This window comes from Brachyhypopomus gauderio, unplaced genomic scaffold (assembly GCF_052324685.1).
Source record: "Brachyhypopomus gauderio isolate BG-103 unplaced genomic scaffold, BGAUD_0.2 sc411, whole genome shotgun sequence".
Taxonomy (NCBI): Eukaryota; Metazoa; Chordata; class Actinopteri; order Gymnotiformes; family Hypopomidae; genus Brachyhypopomus; species Brachyhypopomus gauderio.
Window position 1 is genome coordinate 40,785 of NW_027507232.1, and position 19,085 is coordinate 59,869.

Below are 19,085 nucleotides of genomic sequence, written 5' to 3' on the forward strand. Positions count from 1 at the left end.
GAAATGTGTAACACCTATTTATTACCACCATAGTATGAGAAATTTGGAAAATACAAAGATCAGCTTATTTAAATTTCTGAATAAGAAAAATAAACAGAAACATGAGGTTATACTGTGCATCACACGAGCAACAGGAGCAGAGGGCTAACACACAGAGAATGAAACATTCCAACTAAATGTGACTGTCTTGCTACAATTCGTGACAAATGCCGACCTGTGGAAAGAAAGGGAGAAAAAGGCAATGAGGGAAAAGAAAATAAAGAGAGAGGGGAAAAAGAAAGAGAAGAGAAAGAAAGAAGCCCTCTTCCTCAATTCTTTTCTTTTTCTCTCTTCTCTGGGAAACAGTGAGACTGAATGAGAGGCTGGTTTAGAACGCCCCCCTGTGGCTGCCTGAAGTTATAACAGGAGGAGCAAGATCGGCAATCACTGAGAAGGAATAAAAAAAAATAATAAAGAGAACAAAATTACCTCATTCATTTTTTTTGTAGGTTTGCTCTTTTTCCCCTAACAGTGGTAAAACAAGTAATATGTATGCGTCATAGAAAACAAAAAGGACAGCATATCAACAATAATAGTAATCATCAATATTATAAGTAACAACTTTTTAACCAATAGATGCTGGTCTGCAGTTGAATACAATTCTGCTTTGCTGATCACATCACCCACCCACACACCCACCAACACAGACGGAGCAAAACAAACAAAAAAACACAAACAAACAAAAGTGACGTGCACACACACATCTCTGCCAATAGAGGGAGAGATAAGGGAGGGGTGGGCGGGGCTGGAAGGGCGAGGACGGGGATTTGGGGGTGTGGTCTGGGCGATGGTGGCCTAGGGCAGTTATAGTAGCACCCTGCTGTGGAAGTTGCTGCTCCCCTTAAGCAGACTAACCCCGGATGCCACCCATCTGTTCTCCCACTCTCAACAGCCGTGTGTGTGTGTGTGTGTGTGTGTGTGTGTGTGTGTGACCCAAGCTGGGCAAGGGTGGACCTCGTTTATGCTCCAATTGTGTGCGTGTGTGTAAAAATCTGTACATGTGTGTGTGTGTGCGAGCATGTGTGCAAAAGTATGTGTGTGTAAGCAAAGTGTGTGAGTAAGAGAGTGTGTGTGTGTGTGTGTGTGTGTGTGATCAGCAGCATCTGTTACATGCACATACAGGTACCCTACGCGTCAGTGAGACAGCACTATTAGACTGAAACACATTGGCCTCCCCGTCGCTGATATTCTAAACTCTACCAAGAAAGAGGGAGGAGACGAGTGGAGAGGGGGGAGAGATGGACAGAGAGAGAGAGAGAGAGAGAGAGAGAGAGAGAGAGAGAGAGAGAGAAAATGCAAGGAGCATGAAGGGGCGAGGCTTAAGCACGTTCCCCACGGATGCGACGTGCCAGCTGGATGTCTTTGGGCATGATGGTGACACGCTTGGCGTGGATGGCACACAGGTTGGTGTCCTCAAAAAGACCCACCAGGTACGCCTCACTGGCCTCCTACACACACACACACACACACACACACACGTCAGAATACAATGCTTTTTATTTTCTATAACAGGTGAAAAATCTCCTCTGTGATCAATAATGGGATCAATGATGCATTTCACAATTGATCTCCAACAGCTGGACATTCAAAGGAAATTCATTGTGATTAAAGTGCAGTTTTGTAGTTTCAATAGGTAATTACAAGATCACAACAGGTCACACACACACACACACACACACACACACACACACACACACACACACACACACACACACACACACACACACACACACACACACACACACACACACACACACACACACCTGCAGGGCTCCAATAGCTGCACTCTGAAAGCGCAGGTCCGTTTTGAAGTCCTGGGCGATTTCTCTCACCAGGCGCTGAAACGGCAGCTTACGGATCAGCAACTCTGTGGACTTCTGGTATCGACGGATCTCACGCAGAGCCACAGTACCGGGCCTGGACGGACGGACACACACACACACACCTTTAATACCACATGTGGAATTCTGTCTGTATGCAAACATTATCAGATCCAGTGTTTCAGTGTATAAAATTATGCAAAAATTTTGCTTGCTTTACATGTTACCTGTAGCGGTGAGGTTTCTTCACTCCACCGGTAGAGGGCGCACTCTTGCGGGCAGCTTTAGTGGCAAGCTGCTTGCGAGGAGCCTTACCTCCTGTCGATTTACGGGCGGTTTGCTTAGTACGGGCCATAGTTCCTCAGTCACCTGGGTGGGATAAACTTCAGCATGTCAATTTCCATCAGACAGCAGATAAAAAAAAGTAAAGTTATCATATATTTTCATAAATAAAATTCAACATAATCCAGTTACAAGGCAGCAATATGATCACATAAAGAACTCAAACCTGAATAAATAAAGGCAAAATATCACACTTGATTATTCCATAAAAACTTTATAAATAGTTATTTTAAATATTGTGCTTGTACACATAACCGAAGTGACATTCTGGCCCAAATGCTATTTCAGGCAACTTCCTCACACAAAACACGAGCCGTAAATAAAACGAACCAATCAACACTCGTCGAAAATGCATTTGAGCCAATCACGGGTCTATGCATATCATCAACGGGCCAAAAAACCAATCGAACGTCAGGTGCTCTCGCCTTGAGCCAGTAGCACTCAACCCTGCCGGTTGTGGGGGCGGGATCCGTGTCTTTTGGCCCCGCCCTAAACCGCAAGATTATGGCCGCAATTTGAACAGCAACTGTAGTAAGACCGTACGGCGGAGGGAAGAGGGGGACGTAAACTTTGAAATAAAATTCAAAATCTGCAGCGTGAACCGGCACAAGAATTTCGCATCATCAAAGTAGACAGTCTTGAGCAGCGAAGTAGCCGTGTGTGGGGATTTTCCGCCGCGAATTTACGCCGTACGACCGAAGTAAAAATGTACATAAAAGTGGGACGGATTTTCTCCTCCGACGACACTAACGGAGAGCCCGTTTCCTCTCGCGCCTCGCCGTCGCTTCTCTCGTTTTTCAGACGACGGAAATTTCTGCGGTTTTTTTTCTCCACTTAAGACGAGATATTTTCGCCCAAAAGTTTGACAAAGCGGTGAAAAAGTGTTTTACCGAAAGAAAATGGCGGTGCGCGGGGACACTTACCTCCGGTGAACGTGTTTTATTTCGCGCAGTGGAATATGTGCGGAGCTCGCCTGGCACCGTCAGTATTTACTATCTCACACAATGGGAGCGGAGCGGCCAGCGGCAAAATGGCCGCCGCGTCAATCACCCCCCTCCCACAATGCACCTGGATTCATTGTAAACATAAAATTTACTTACGCGCCTTTTTTGTTGTGTTGTCAAATGTGAGAAGTTTTTTTTTTTGTTTTAGTTAATAACTTTTTAAACGCGAATAATAAATAAAATTTATAAATATTCGATTTTAATTGCGGTTTCCGCTGCCACGAGTTATAAACGGATTTTGTTTTGCTTTTCTTCCGCGTTTTCAGGCTGAGGTCATTCGGTTTAAGAGGAGAACACGGCGCCGTGGTCCCGTTCTGTGTAGTGAAGCGTTCTCAGTAGTCTTGACTTGACTTTAGGAAAGTAAATGAAACGAGAATAAATTCTGTAGAAACAATCTCGCCAATTATCAGTGTGTTTAATTGGATGGGAGCGAGTAGGCTTTAGTAGGCTACAATCTTTTAAAAAATTAGTTGATTTGTAGTCGGAATTCTGTAAGGGACAGCTTTAGTAACGGGTTAGAGTAAGCTATCGATTTTAATCAATTTTATTAGTTGTTAATATAATTTTACAATAAACCGTCTCAATTTGCCAATTTTTAATATAAATAAAAGTTATGTTATACATTATTCATTTGCAACATTTAAATAAGCAACCGAACTAGGCCAATATGTTAATGATCTAGGCCTGTGTAGTTCAAAGCAGGCCGTGATACTGCTAAACCATAGTTTAGGTCCTCACAGTGAGTTAAGGTTCAGTGTTCAATGAAAATTGAACACCCTACAGATTTGTAGGGTGTTACTGCAGGTAGTATTCATAGTATCTATAGTGAATGCACTATAGGGTCTCTGCTGCTTTTGGTGACTGCACAGTCCTGGTGGTTTCTGTGTGTGTATACGGAAAGCTGTTACTTATATTTTAATACTATTACCTTTTGTGTCTGAAACAGGCAGTGTTCAAGTGTTCAGATCGTGGTTTCCATGGGTCTTTCTCTCTGTCTCTACCCCCCCCCTCACACACACACTTTGAATTCCGTCTCTTCTACAAAGATAGAAGCCTCGGAAAAGTGAACATGTAATGAATTGCACATTGGATGATTTGTAGGGCTGCTATATTTGAACGTGACTGTCTAGAAATATGCTCTCATAGGCTTTTGGGACATTCACTTTCCTGTTGGCCTGCTCGAAGGTGTAAAGCTCCAGGCCTGCAGAATTTCACCTAGGGACCACAAGCTGTGGCAGTATGCCTCTTGACTGACTGATTCATTTATTACTAAATCACAGACACAACAGTCTCCACCTACAGCTGAACACAAGAGGGGAAGCATTGGCAGTAGGCATACAAAACCTCGTTCAGTCAAAGTTGATGTAGTCTACCAGAGTTTAAAGAATTTGGATTTGTGGAATATAATTCATAACGAAGTATAGAGGTGAAATTCATTCGAACTCTGTGTAACCTCATCTTACATCATCTTTCTTCATATCTCTCCGCCCACTGTATTTAAGTGCAATACATTTCTTGTACACCAGAGGGCACTCTGTCCTCTTTAACGAACGAATCATCGTTCGTCGGTTGATGAATGTTACTGCGGAAGAAGCCTTGTGTGCACCCTCTATCCCTCCATCACCTGGTCTACACTGTCCAAAACAACTGTCATGAAAAATACAAATGCCTTTTTTTTTTTTTACAGTTTTCTAAATGTAATCTCATAGCAACTCTGACTTAAACCTGTGATCAATTTATCATCTTACACGTGGGGTATCTGGTTGTTACCAAAATAAAGGACTCACTTAAATCCTTGTTAAGTTTATATGGGTTTTATTCACATACATGAGTGAATGAACATACATGGGCTTCAGTTGCAGCACAGAAACAGCGCAGAATTCAGGAGGCTATTAGCAAGAGTACGTCGTAGGATATTGATTATTTCATACAGTTCATGACCACGTGGCTTTAAAACAGTCCTAGTCTGGTTAATTAGAGCAAAAGACTCTAACCTTAAGGCCCTTTACTCTCTATAGCCAATATGTTGCTTATTTATAGTCTTGTTTAAGAGGACTTTTCAAACAACTCCAATGTGGTCAATAGGATGTACAGTATGGTACAAGCAGTTGGTGCTCAGGGGGTGGTGTTTCAGCAGGTGTTGGTGGTGTTTCAGAAGATGCTGGTGGTGTTTCAGCAGGTGCTGGTGGTGTTTCAGCAGGGGGTGGTGTGTTTTTCTAATGCAGTGGGCCAAGGTCGAAGTTATATATCTCACATTCATACCAATTTCACAGTCACTGCGCTACGCTGTTGTTTGCATGTGTTGGGTGTACTGCGCTACGCTGTTGTTTGCATGTGTTGGGTGTACTATGCTCTGTTCATGGCACTCTCTTCACTCAAGTGGCGTAATGGGCAGAGCCTCTGTGGGATTAGAGTTAGCATTTGGTTAATTTCCATGACTTTCTAAAAAATTATGGATTTGATTGATTAACAGCAGAATCAACTAGCTAGCTAGGTTAGTAACTTAGCCTCAACAGGCTAGCCTGCCATGCTAAGACAATAGCCTGCCTTAATGGCTGAGTGGTCAGCACCAAACTGGTGATGTTTGTGTGTATTGTCTGTGACACGTCTGACTCCATGAGTTTGTTGTATATGTTATCTGATTACTTTCTGACTCCTCCAACAGTGGAGCATGTGTACGGAGCAGATCTCCTCCAACAGTGGAGCGTGTGTATGGAGCAGATCTCCTCCACCAGTGGAGCGTGTGTATGGAGCAGATCTCCTCCACCAGTGGAGCGTGTATATGGAGCAGATCTCCTCCACCAGTGTAGTGTTTATGGAGCAGATCTCCTCCACCAGTGAAGCATGTATATGGAGCAGATCTCCTCCACCAGTGGAGCATGTATATGGAGCAGATCTCCTCCACCAGTGGAGCGTGTGTATGGAGCAGATCTCCTCCACCAGTGGAGCGTGTGTATGGAGCAGATCTCCTCCACCAGTGTAGTGTGTATGGAGCAGATCTCCTCTACCAGTGGAGCGTGTGTATGGAGCAGATCTCCTCCACCAGTGTAGTGTGTATGGAGCAGATCTCCTCCACCAGTGGAGCGTGTATATGGAGCAGATCTTCTCCACCAGTGGAGCGTCTGTATGGAGCAGATCTCCTCCACCAGTGGAGCGTGTGTATGGAGCAGATCTCCTCCACCAGTGGAGCATGTGTATGGAGCAGATCTCCTCCACCTCACCTGATTCAACCAGCAATTCACCCGCATGAGATTCTGATAAAACTGATTCCATGGTCTGTGTTATGACTTTGGTAGGGCGCTAACCACTGGGCAATTATATGGACCATCACAAGGGCCTTTTGCTGGTGAAATTCACTTTATTATTTCACAACAGAGCAATGATTATTCTGTCCTCCATCTTTAATTTTCATGGGACCTCTGCGTGTACCTGACCAAGCTGCAACAGCAGAAAGCAAATCCATTAAAGCAAAAGTTCAATTGGTTAGAATTTGTTTTCAATGCACAATATGGTGTTTTTTTTCTCTGCATACAGCCACATTGCTAGTCTGGTAATGAGTAGAGCATACTGACATTCACTATACACCTGCTTTGTTGACGCTGTCATCCTGTTGTTTCAAGCAAATGTGCCATGACCACACAAATGAGTCCTGAAGTCATCTAGTGTAGATGACTTCATGAAATTTAACATGAGGTTTAATTTGCGGTTGAAGATCGCACTCTGTTATGACACAATTACTCCATGTGCAACATTTATTTATATGTATTTAAACAAATGAAAGAGATGTTGTCATTAACAGTCCTGGGGAGGCTGAGGACTGCCGGGGTGGAGAGAAGCTTGATAAACAAATAAACATAAGTAAACATAAAGACTCTGTTCAGTCAAGTCTGGTCACAGAGCCCAACACAGTGGTTCTACTTTGACACCCTGGAACCACTGTGCTTTGATTAGTATATAAATAGAACTTAAGCAAGTCATCAAAAGCAGCATGATTTCATGCTCTTGTGCTAAAGTAGCCCATTTCACTTCTATAGGGTGGTGGTGGGGGTGGGGGGTCCGGTCTCTGAGTGTCCCTGATTCTGCCACTGGCCTGGTCCAGGATGCCAACAGGGGGAAAGTGGAGATGATATTAAACCCAGGATCTAGAGGGTGTGGAAGTGTGTGTGTGTGTGTGTGAGTGTTTGTGTGTGTGAGTGTAGATTCTTGATCAAATGCTAACGCAGCGAGTTCTGGATTGGTACAGGATCGATTTTTCGTGGATTTCACAATGTCCCTTCAGATAACTATGTAGGTCATTTAAGTGCCCTTGTCAAATGGCAAAGAACTAACAGTTGTCACTAGTACCTGATACAGTACATGTGTGTGAGAGTGTGTATTGTGTGTGTGAGTGTGTATTGTGTGTGTGTATTGCTGACTTTCCAGGTCCTGAGTAATATACCTACATCTCAGTCCCACAAAACACAAAATCCTCATTGCACACTTATACATCCACAATTATTTTCTCCAAGGCCTGAACATTTTAGTGCTTGTGTGTGTATGTGTGTGTGTGTGTCTGTGTGTGTGCGTTTGTGTGTGCACTGCATATTAAACAAGAGAACATTAAAATCACTGAAGTACCTGACATGGCCAAAGTCACCATGTCCTCTGCCACAAAACCATCTGAGTATGACAATGGTGCCTTGTAATGAACTATATCTCAGCAGTGTCAGATAAAACAGAGCGTACAGCACCACAGAGTGTGTGTGTGTGTGTGCGTGTGTGTGTGTGTGTTTGCGCTCTGTACTCCACAACCTGCTGTTCAGTACAGGACTAATGTAATTACATTACACATGGTGTTACCATGACACCAAAACTCACAGCAGCAGAGAAACACAAACAGAAGACATCAACTCAACCTGCACTCATGTCAGTTTTCATGGTAAAGTCCTCATCCTCTCTCTCTCTCTCTCTATAACATCTGGCAACCTTGTCATGTGATAGAAAGGGCAGGTCAGAGAGTGGGAGGTGCTTTATCTCTCACAAATGTCAATCAAGCAAATGCAGAGTTCAATATCATAAATGAGCAGGTGGGGGGGGCAGCAGAGCAAGTAGAAACGCAGAGGAGGACAAGATCATAGGGCATAAAAAACGCTGACTAAGGGAAAAGAATGAGGGAGGGAAAGAGAGAGAGCAGGCAGTGCAGAATTGTGATTCTCCCTATAATCTGCTTGTCATGGACAAGCTGAGAAAATAGATAGAACAAGAGAGAGAGAGACAGAGAGACAGACAGAGAAAGACACAGAGAGAGATAGACAATGTGCCAAAATAGTAAAAAAGTGATTGATGAGAATCTACATTACTGTGTGTGTGTGATGATGAATGAGAGGAAGGAGAAGAAAGAGTGAGGATTATGTGTGTGTGTGTGTGTGTGTGTGTGTGCTTGAGCGAGAGATTAATGCATACGGTACAATTCCAGCAATAAATGTGTTTGCAGCTGCAGTATAAGGGAAACAGTCAGCAACCCCTGCCCCCCCAGCCATACACACACACACACACACACACACACACACACACACACACACACACACACACACACACACACACACACACACACACACAGAGAGAGAGAGAGAGAGAGAGAGAGAGAGATGATTGAGGGGAGGGGAAGCATCAGTCTGAGAGGGAGGGGGTGGTATGCTTACGGAGTATAACAGCAGAGCGTGAGAGAGGGAGAGAGAGAGGGAGAGAGAGAGGGAGAGAGAGAGCACGCGTGGAGGCAGACCGTGTGAGAAAGGAGGAGCTGCAACGAGGAGGAAGAAGAGGAAGGTGACAGGAACGGGCTGGGCAGCGCACGAACACACACACACACACACACACACACACACACACACGGCGAGAGACATTAAGAGAAGAGGAGAGAAGAAGACAGGAGCACGCTACAGGAGATGTTCAGAGCCGCATCGTACATCCGGACGTAACCGCGGCAACCCACTGCAACTTGCTGCTGCAGCCACCGCTGTTTGCTGGACCTCTGTCAGCTGTGTGTGTGTGTGTGTGTGTGTGAGTGTGTGAGTTAAAGCAGTACTATGAGATCCAGAGCGCGAGCTGGTGCCTTGCAGCGTGGTGTGTGTGCATGTGCTTAGGAACCCTGATGGAGAGACACAGGCTCTGCAGTGACTCTGTGTGTGGTCGTGAGTGTGTGAGGGTGTGTGTGGTCGTGAGTGTGTGAGCGTGTCTGTGCGTGTGCAGGTAAAAGCAGGAGGGGTCAGAGAGTTGCGGTGCTATTGTGGGAGGTGTGTGTGTGTGTGTGAGTGTATGTGAGAATATGTGTGACAGTGTGTGTTTGACTGTGTGTGCATGCATCAGGGAAGTGTGAAGATTAGCACAGTGCAAAAGCAAAGAAAACTGTGGATGACCTGAGAGAGAGAGAGAGAGAGAGAGAGAGAGATAGAGAGAAGGTAGAGTAAGCAAGAAGAGAGAATTAAGGAAACAACAAGGACCTAAACTCACACTCTGTGGAGAGAGAGTGTATGTGAGTGTATGTGTAAGAGAGAAGGTGAATCAGAGAGTGTGTGTATCACACAGAGGAGAGGCAGGGTGTGTGGGTGTGTGAGAGAAAGGCGGTCAGAGAGTGTGTGTAGAGTCAGGATGGTGGTCAGACTCTAAGCTCTGCCATCATCAGTTTTCCCTGGTGCAACAGCTACGCTAACTGGTCCCTGCAGCAGAGACCCTGACACACTCGCACGCAGACGCCTGAACTGCACGGCGGTCCTGAGGAGAGCGCAGAGGGTACCCGGCCCGTCGCCTGGGGAGCCAGTCCAGGGTCAGAGCCGGTGACCCCTGCAGCTGGGGTCGGTGTGGCGGGCGGACGGCACGGAGGTACACAGGACCGGGCGTGAGAGTGACGGGCAGAAGGACAAGATGGGGGAGTGGACCATCCTGGAGAGGCTGCTGGAGGCGGCTGTACAGCAGCACTCTACTATGATCGGACGGTGAGCAGCGCACACACACACACACACACACACACACACACACACACACACACACACACACACACACACACACACACACACACACACACACACACACACACACGCAGACACACGTGAATGAATGCATGTGGATGCACACATGCGTTCCCGCTGACACACACGGATCACATATGCTTACGCACACATACAACTGTGTGGAATATGTATTGCATGTTAGAAGATGTGTATGCCAGTGTGTGTGTGTGTGTGTGAATGTACTTTTGTATGTACTTATGTTTTTGTGAAGTGACACCACTGTACTGGTGTATAGATTATATTAGAAGGTGTTCTCTGTGTATCTGTATGGAAAAGATGACACTGAGGTATAGATTTGTGAGTGTGTGTGTGTGTAGGTGTGTGTGTGTGTGTTTTAGAGATGATGAATGGGAACAGCAGTGTTCTTGTCTCTGTATCGTGAAGGTGGTGAACGGTGCAGTGATATTGTAAGTGTCTATTGCACTCCAAGGTGGATCTGCACACTTGCACAGTGTGGAGCAAATGCGGCATTCTGACATCAAATCATAGTTAGCACTGCTATCCTGCTCCCTCCATCTTTAGCTATCTTTCTTTCTTTTTACTCCCATTTCCTGTTTCTGACTCTCTTTGTCTCCTTTTCTCTCCTCTTTTCTATCTCTTTCTCCCTGCTCATCTGTCTCTATCTCATTCCCTTCTCTTCCCCCCCCCCTCTCTCTCTCTCTCTCTCTCTCTCTCTCTCTCTCTCTCCCCCTCTCTCTCCTTACTCAACCACGTCCCCTCCCTGTTCCACCGGTTAGTTTAAGGCTGAGTTAATTATATATAATCAATAGGCTGCATTACAGGGTTTAATGGTTTGGGGCTGAGAGAGAAAGAGAATGTGTGTGTGTGAGAGAGAGAGGGAGAGGGAGGGATGAAGAAAAAGAGATATTTGGCATTGTTGGCTGTTTAAAGGGTATAACACAAGCACACAAAATTAATTTAGGATTTTGTGCTACTAAGCTTAAAGGTGTTGATACTCTGGGACAAAATGTTGCAACAGCCAGACAAACATACATGTTTCAAATCATGCAAAGGTGTTCATGTGACTGCACAAGTCAGTGTGCGTAAGTGTTTTATAGCTATGACTGTGTGTGTGTGTGTGTGTGTGTGTGTGTGTGTGCATGTGTTCTTAGGAACTTGTGAATTTGCAAAATATGAGGAGACAGCACCTTCTGCTAATCTCATTAACCTGAACTTCAGGTAGTCCAAGGACATCTTGTGCTTTCCTCAACACTGTGCGCATCAAACATCAAAATCCTGGAGTATGCGTTTTCATCCACAAAACCATGGACAGCACAGTTGCAGATTTGTGGTTCTGTTTGCAAGAGTGAGTGTGTGTAGTGTTCTGGTACAAGTAATGACACCATAATAAGAACTCACTGGTGCAGACTCCACCCACACTCAGCACCATGATGGAGTTCTGCCCTAATCCACCACAGAAGCTTCATAATTCGAACAGCCACAGGGTGTATCAGATCCCCAGCAGACTGGCGATCTGGAGCGGTCTGCCTGACACACCGTGCTCTGTGTTGTTACGGGCTACGATCGGGGTGCAGAGGGGCGTGTAAGACCGGTCGGATTATGCTCGGGGTACGTGTGGTGTGGAGAAGGTTCATGGGCAGGTCATGATTGGTTAAGATTACTTGTGATTGGCTGAGGGGCTGGTCATGATTACTGATGATTCGTAAAGAGAACAAACAGAAATGGAAAAAATTCACTGGGAAGATATGGCAAAGCATGCTTAAAAAAAACTTGAAAAAAGAAAGATCTGATACAATGTACTTATCCCGTTTCGTTTATATTTCTGAGATTTTTGCACATCATCTTTCAGAATTATTCTGAATTACTGTGGAGTCACTGGTACTTCTCTGGTGACAAGCATCACACTACTGATCAGAACATAATACAAACCGGTTCTGTCAGTTAAGGTAGATACCCAAGGTTAAACACTACTCCACTTCATTAGTGGACAACATTAGTCCCCCCTTTAGTCTTCAACTTGAGTTAAAGTACAAAAGGACTGGCCTTTAAATGTACTTAAGTACTGAAAATAATAAATATATTTTATATTACATTATGTGCTCTTCATGTAAAATCTGTCCAAATAGAATTTGTTCTCTAACATAAAGTGCTACGTTCACATGTTTATTATTTCACAATATCAATGCATTTAGCTAGCTGGAAGCTCAGAATAATATTAACCATGGCAAAATAAATATATATAGCTAGCTAGCTAATGTGCGTTTCGGTTGTGTGCTACCAATAGTTTTATTAGCTAGCTAACTAACCATGTATACAACGATAATGTCGTTTGCTGCAATATATTGTTAGATTTCTCATTAAGGTAAATTACCAGTAGCTCACCTCTACGTCTTTCCTTAGATGGGGAATTATTATAAGGACAAATCTTATGGGACTGAGGCAGGCAGAGAAGGCACTTGAAAACGAAGGAGTTATTTTTTCTTTTCCACTCTTTCACGGAACCTACCTCAGATAAGTCCCTGGGTTTAGTGTCGAGTTACAGCTTCTTCCATTTGTGTGTGGCGATCTGTTCTCTCTGACCGTTAAGCTGCTGCAGTGACGTCGAACCTGAACCCTGACTGGTGCGCGCGCTTCCCGCCTTTGTTTTGACGTTACTTTTTAAATAAAAACGTGAAGCCTGAAGGAACGACAGTAAAAAGTAAAAGATTTGCCTTGGAAATGTAGTGGAGTTTAAGTAAAAAGGTACAAAAATGTAAATACTTGAGTAAAGAAACACAAAATATTTCTTAAGTACAGTAACGATGCACATTTACTGCTGACTGTTCCTTTCATTTCCACTGTTCCATGCCAGTAAAAATACAGCAGTGTCAAGAAAGCATGAGCAGAATTAGGCGATTAACTAGCCAGTTAGCAAAGTAATTAATAAATGAATCTATCAATTTGAACTGTGCTCATTAAGACCATCGTGAAGAATAATCCTGGAATGGACAGTCAGTCGGAGTCCCATCAGACACGATGAACAATTAGAGAGCGTGCTGAGAATGATCAGCTGTCAGGAAGGGACAGAGCGGTGGTGTGTTCAGGACAGACAAGGACGGAGCGGTGGTGTGTTCAGGACAGACAAGGACGGAGCGGTGGTGTGTTCAGGACAGACAGGGACAGAGCGGTGGTGTGTTCAGGACAGACAGATTTGTTCAGAGTGGTGATGTGTTCAGGACAGACAAGGAGGGACAGAGAGGCACAGAGCAGCGGTGTTTTCAGAGCGTGTAAGTCACCTCTGCAACCCAGCAGCTGACGCTGAGAACTCTGGGAAGGGGACCCAGGCTGCATCGTTAGTGCAGGTGGGGCAGTTTATGAAGCTCAGCAGTTATGATATAACACAATCGCCGGTGTGAACCTACACAAAAGCACATGCAGACAGATGTAGTCTGTGTAGCATGAACACATAGATGCACAAAGACTAGACAACACAAACTTGACTAGATTACATTTACATTTTGATTTAGGGCATTTAGCAGACGCTGCTATATGGAGCGACTTACAAAGTGCCTTGCCATTTATTCACAGAATGCATCCTAGACAGTACAGTAGATAGGTCAGAATTCAAGGTACCCTTGAGCCAGAGGTACTAAACTACAGGAATCAATACCATTACTAGTATTGTAAATAAACACAGACTAAAACTTAAACAGCAGGAATTAAAACAAATACCTAGAAGTGTAAATAAACATATACATAAATAAATGTACAATGTAAAATAAAAGGACAACAACACCAACAATAACAAGTGTTATCTGCTGTGTTAGTGCTCATTTAAGAACTCAACAAACAGGTGAGTCTTCGGCCCACGTTTGAAGACGGCAGGATACTCTGCAGTACAAACAGCTAGTGGAAGATGGTGTGATTGTGGGTTTGCGTGTATCTGCATGTGTGTGTTTGTGTGTCTGTGTCTTTGTGTTTGTATGTGTTTGGGTGTGTGTGTGTGTGTATGTACCACTGCATATCCCCCCCTTACATGTGATCAGCACATCAGTAGCTAAAGTACAAATACAGCTCACACAGAGTTCTTAAAGAAACTATGTGAATAACCTACATATTAAAGTTAACCGACCTCACTGAGTTACTGTGAGATTTTCATTGAAGGGCAGACATGAAAAAGCCTTTTCAATTAGGTAAGACTCATGTGTGTCTCCCCTGTAATCGCCCTTCTGGGTAAGGAAGCACACACACAGACCATGACATTTCACTAATAACACCAAAGACCCTGTCTTCAGAACAATGAGAAGAGCCTGGGACATATAGACCCCACCCCCACTGTCAAACTCATTCATTTCATTGGTCAGATTTCCTGTCATTCTGCTAATAACCCTTCAACATATCCCCAGAAGGGGCAGGTGGGCGGGTCCACAGCAGTGTCTGCAGACACACGAATGAGCAGCTTGTAGTAGTTCCACTCTGGGACAGAAATACGTGCTGTAGTAACCAAGAGTGTAAGTATGTAAACTAGCCTAGATGGTTAGTGTTTTCTAATTTTCCTTTCATTAATGAAACATTTTTGTATTACTTTTTTGGTTTTCCTTGTCTGAAGGGTTAGAGGCCCTTATATGCCACTGGTGTATATACAGCATGTGTGTAAGCTAAGATCACTAAGGTCAGACAGAGATCACCAGGATCACTTAATCAGACAGAGATCACCAGGATCACTAAGATCAGACAGAGATCACCAGGATCACTTAATCAGACAGAGATCACCAGGATCACTAAGGTCAGACAGAGATCACCAGGATCACTAAGATCAGACAGAGATCACCAGGATCACTAAATCAGACAGAGATCACAGGATCACTAAATCAGACAGAGATAACCAGGATCACTAAATCAGACAGAGATCACCAGGATCACTAAATCAGACAGTGATCACCAGGATCACTAAGATCAGACAGAGATCACCAGGATCAGTAAATCAGACAGAGATCACCAGGATCACTAAGATCAGACAGAGATCACCAGGATCACTAAATCAGACAGAGATCACCAGGATCACTAAATCAGACAGGGATGATACTGGCAGAGCAGCAGAGTGAATGAATGAGTCAGTGAAAGAGCAGTTGAATAAAAGAAAGACAGAAAGGTCTGGGATTGTTTAATCTTCCTCTGTTGCAGGAGCTCAGAGACATTGACATTGATGTTTATCAGCACAGACGCACAGCTTCAGACATTTTGATGTATGTCTCTGTGTGTGTGTGTGTGTTTTAGTAACAATAAAGTACTTAGATTGGCTCCAGTCTCCATAAAGACCTGGATAAGCTGTTATATTTGCATATCTCTCCCTTCTTCTCTCTCTCTCTCTCTCTCTCTCTCTCTCTCTCTCTCTCTCTCTCTCTCTCTCTCTCTCTCTGTGGTCTCTAACCAAATCAGACTTATGTACTAGAAGTAGTGTTAGTCTAATAGTTCTCTTGTGCATGTAATTGTATTTGGTGGTAGAGGTTTATGTGTGTGGTGTAGTCTGTGGTGGTCTGTAATAGATAGCTGTTTGTTTTGATTAACAGCATATCTGCTTGCTAGTAGAGTAATCAATACACTGTAAACTGTAATCACTGTAATCAATACATTTCCCTGTGTGTGTCTTATAAATCTGGCATAGACTGATACAGTAATATTTCAACAAACTGTTATGCATCAATCTTAATATCAGAGGAAGAGTGTGAAGTTGCTGTGTAGCTGTTATTGTTTTTCTGTGCTGTCACAGAGTAAAATTTAGAAACATCTAACATTCTAAATATTTTAAACATTGTAAAATCTAAATTTAGACACATTGAGGTTTCATGTTCGCATGTGTGACTGAGCTTGTGCAAACACCCAGCTGATGCAGGAGGAAATGTTTAAATGAGCAGTCGGACATTTTGACCATCCTAAAATAGCAAATGCTATTTCTGAAATTGTTTAAGTATTATTTTATGCATTTTATGTTTAAAAGTGTATAAAGTGTTCGTATAAATAGTAAAACCTCACAAACGTCAGTGCTCAGTCTGATTACAACTGCCTATGTCTACTGCAGTGGGTGATATACAGATGGAGATGCAGCCCTTGGTCCTCCATTAAGAGTTCTTCTAAAAGAAATATCTCCATCTCTGGAATACAATCTAATATTCCAGTTCAGTTTACTACACAGGGTCATGGTGACCAGTTAATGTATCCTGAACAAAGAGGCGCTACTTTGTAGCCACAATCTTGAGTTGGTGGACAAAACGAAATCGTGCAGTACCATGCCTGCTCTGACGATTCGCAAATAGGATTGTACTGCGTTCACATCCCGTGATTTGATTATTGATATGCTCATTGGAACCAATGCAAATCATGGAACCATGGGAGTTGATTAATAACCATGGTGACGCGCCTATGCAATAAATACTAAAATAGAGTGCACTCTCATTGGTCCTCTTCGACTGTAAATTTAACAAAGGTTGCGAAGGCGACTATGAATAATATTTCCGTTGCAGAGTTGGAAGATTTGATGATCAGACGGCACAACCAAGATTTAAATGTGAGATGCTCAGAATCAGCTTCCGTGATAAGAGAAAAAATTCAGTTCATGAATATTGTGACCACGTCAGCTGCATTGAAAGATGGACATTATTACATTATTATTATTATTATTATTATTAATATTAACTTTTCTTTAAAACCATCATGCCAAAAAACGCCTACGGAAAAAAATAGAAAAAAAACACTATTGTACTATGGTCTCCTTCGTAATGCTGAATGAGCACAAATATGCTGAGAGTGTGTCTCCCAACCAGCTGCATCTACCTGAAGGAAACATCTGGTGCATTGCTCACCGTGCTGTTTCTCATTCAAAAACGACAAGAAGAAGGTTGTTTTTGACTGTGGAGCAGCGCACAAAGGAAGATGCAAACTCTTGCAAGGTCCAGAGTTGTCACAAGGTTTGGACTGGCACTAGTAGCATTTAAACCTGACATCCAGACTACAGCAAGTCAAAGACGTTTTCAGTGGTGGCTTAAAGGTGACAAAAGAGACATTCCAGTGGGATACACTGTAGAATGGTGGTACATCTATTCAGTACAGTGTCATCCCTACTTTGTGTAAATTTTAACCTAAGAAAAACCTCAAATGGTAATTGATCTTACTTTTGAGCAGATGTTGTCAACACAATCAAGAACAATTTCTATATGAATTATGTTGGGCCTGATTATGTGCTCTTCACATTACTGAATTTAAGTGAGGGATGAGTCTTTGCAAATGACTGAGATGTTTTGACGTGTTTGACAAGCAGAGTTGAAGTTGCATATGCTTTGGACACAGATTTCTGTATAACTGCTATATGAAGGCTCACCTACTGAGGAGGACAGATGATGAGTTTAAGATCAGATAGCGGTACTTATTTTAAAGAACAGACAGAAGTTGTGCATATGAAGGATCATGTAAAGATTTAAAAGTCATTGATGCACCATGGAGAAAACTGGAGGTTCAGTGCTCCTTCAGGAACGTGTCGTGGTGGCATCTGGGAACGTTTAATAGTGAGAAATGTTTTCAATTCTGTTCTCAACCAGCAGGTGGTCAGTGATGAAAGATTGCAAAATGTGTTCTGTTAGGTTGAAGCAATCTAAAATAGCTTACCAATCACAGCTGTTTCACATGATCCTAATGATTTGAGGTCTCAAAAAAATTGCACAAGTTTCACAAGTCATTTTAAGTCTTTTCATGCACTGAGAATTTATTGTGTGCATTGTATCCTACAGCAGGAGCCTGTGTGTTTATTGAATTGGGTTTCAAATATATGAAATGATATAATTTTGACTCTGGCAGAGAACAGTGGACAAAGGTGTTTATACCAAAGTACCATAGACACACAGGTGAGCAGAGTTACCACACAGCCGTTTATACAAAAGTACCATAGACACACAGGTGAACAGAATTACCACACAGCCGTTTATACAAAAGTACCATAGACACACAGGTGAACAGAATTACCACACAGCCGTTTATACAAAAGTACCATAGACACACAGGTGAACAGAGTTACCACACAGCCGTTTATACAAAAGTACCATAGACACACAGGTGAACAGAGTTACCACATAGCTGTTTACACAAAAGTACCATAGACACACAGGTGAACAGAGTTACCACACAGCCGTTTACAAAAAAGTACCACAGACACACAGGTGAACAGAGTTACCACATAGCTGTTTACACAAAAGTACCACAGACACACAGGTGAACAGAGTTACCACATAGCAGTCCTCTTGTGCTGCAGCTGTATTCATGCCAACTAGTGAGTGGAAAGAAATACCAACATTGTAGTTGCTATATGCAAACATTCCCTTTAGTGAATGTCCCAGTTTTTATTATTGCATTCTGGGAGCAACGTGAACACTCTGTGTGTCCTCTGGGTGTGCTGGGTTTCAAACGTGAACACTTTGTGTGTCCTCTGGGTGTACTGGGTTTCAATATCCGGCAGCCCAAAGGGACACATAGAAACTTCAATTCACAACAGGTTGTAACAGTTATTCACAATTTCTGCAAAGTGCTACAATATACAGCTAGCAATGTGTCAGTGTTATAATGAAGACCTGTTGGAGAAACTGGACTAGAGAGAGAGAGAGAGAGAGAGAGAGAGAGAGAGAGAGAGAGAGAGAGAGAGAGAGAGAGAGAGAACTGAAAGAGAAAACGACTGGCTTTGTTTTCAGGCCATCCCAGCAGACTTTGAGCCATTCAGGACAGGAAATCTGTGCCATAGCACACTGCTCTGGGTAGATGTTCACATGCAAACACACACACACACATACACACACACACACACACACACACACACACACACACACACACACACACACACACACGCACGCATG

At 43.3% G+C, this 19,085-nt stretch overlaps 1 protein-coding gene across 1 annotated transcript; it reads right to left on the minus strand.

Moving 5' to 3' along the window:
• Nucleotides 1–3,273, minus strand: LOC143505619 (histone H3.3A). Its single transcript, XM_076996196.1, has 4 exons — nt 3,125–3,273; nt 2,087–2,228; nt 1,803–1,956; nt 1–1,487 (listed from the first exon to the last, which is right to left on the minus strand). The coding sequence occupies exons 2-4, from the start codon at nt 2,212–2,214 to the stop codon at nt 1,359–1,361; spliced, it is 411 nt and encodes a 136-aa protein (XP_076852311.1). The 5' UTR covers nt 2,215–2,228; nt 3,125–3,273; the 3' UTR covers nt 1–1,358.
• Between the last annotated feature and the right edge of the window lie 15,812 nt (nt 3,274–19,085).

Coding starts and splice junctions, on each gene's coding strand:
- LOC143505619 (XM_076996196.1), bottom strand. CDS start 2,214: ATGGCCCGTACTAAGCAAACCGCCCGTAAATCGACAGGAGGTAAGGCT. Junction 1,957..2,086: donor AAGAAACCTCACCGCTACAG/GTAACATGTAAA, acceptor CCGTCCGTCCAG/GCCCGGTACTGTGGCTCTGC. Junction 1,488..1,802: donor CAGCTATTGGAGCCCTGCAG/GTGTGTGTGTGT, acceptor GTGTGTGTGTAG/GAGGCCAGTGAGGCGTACCT.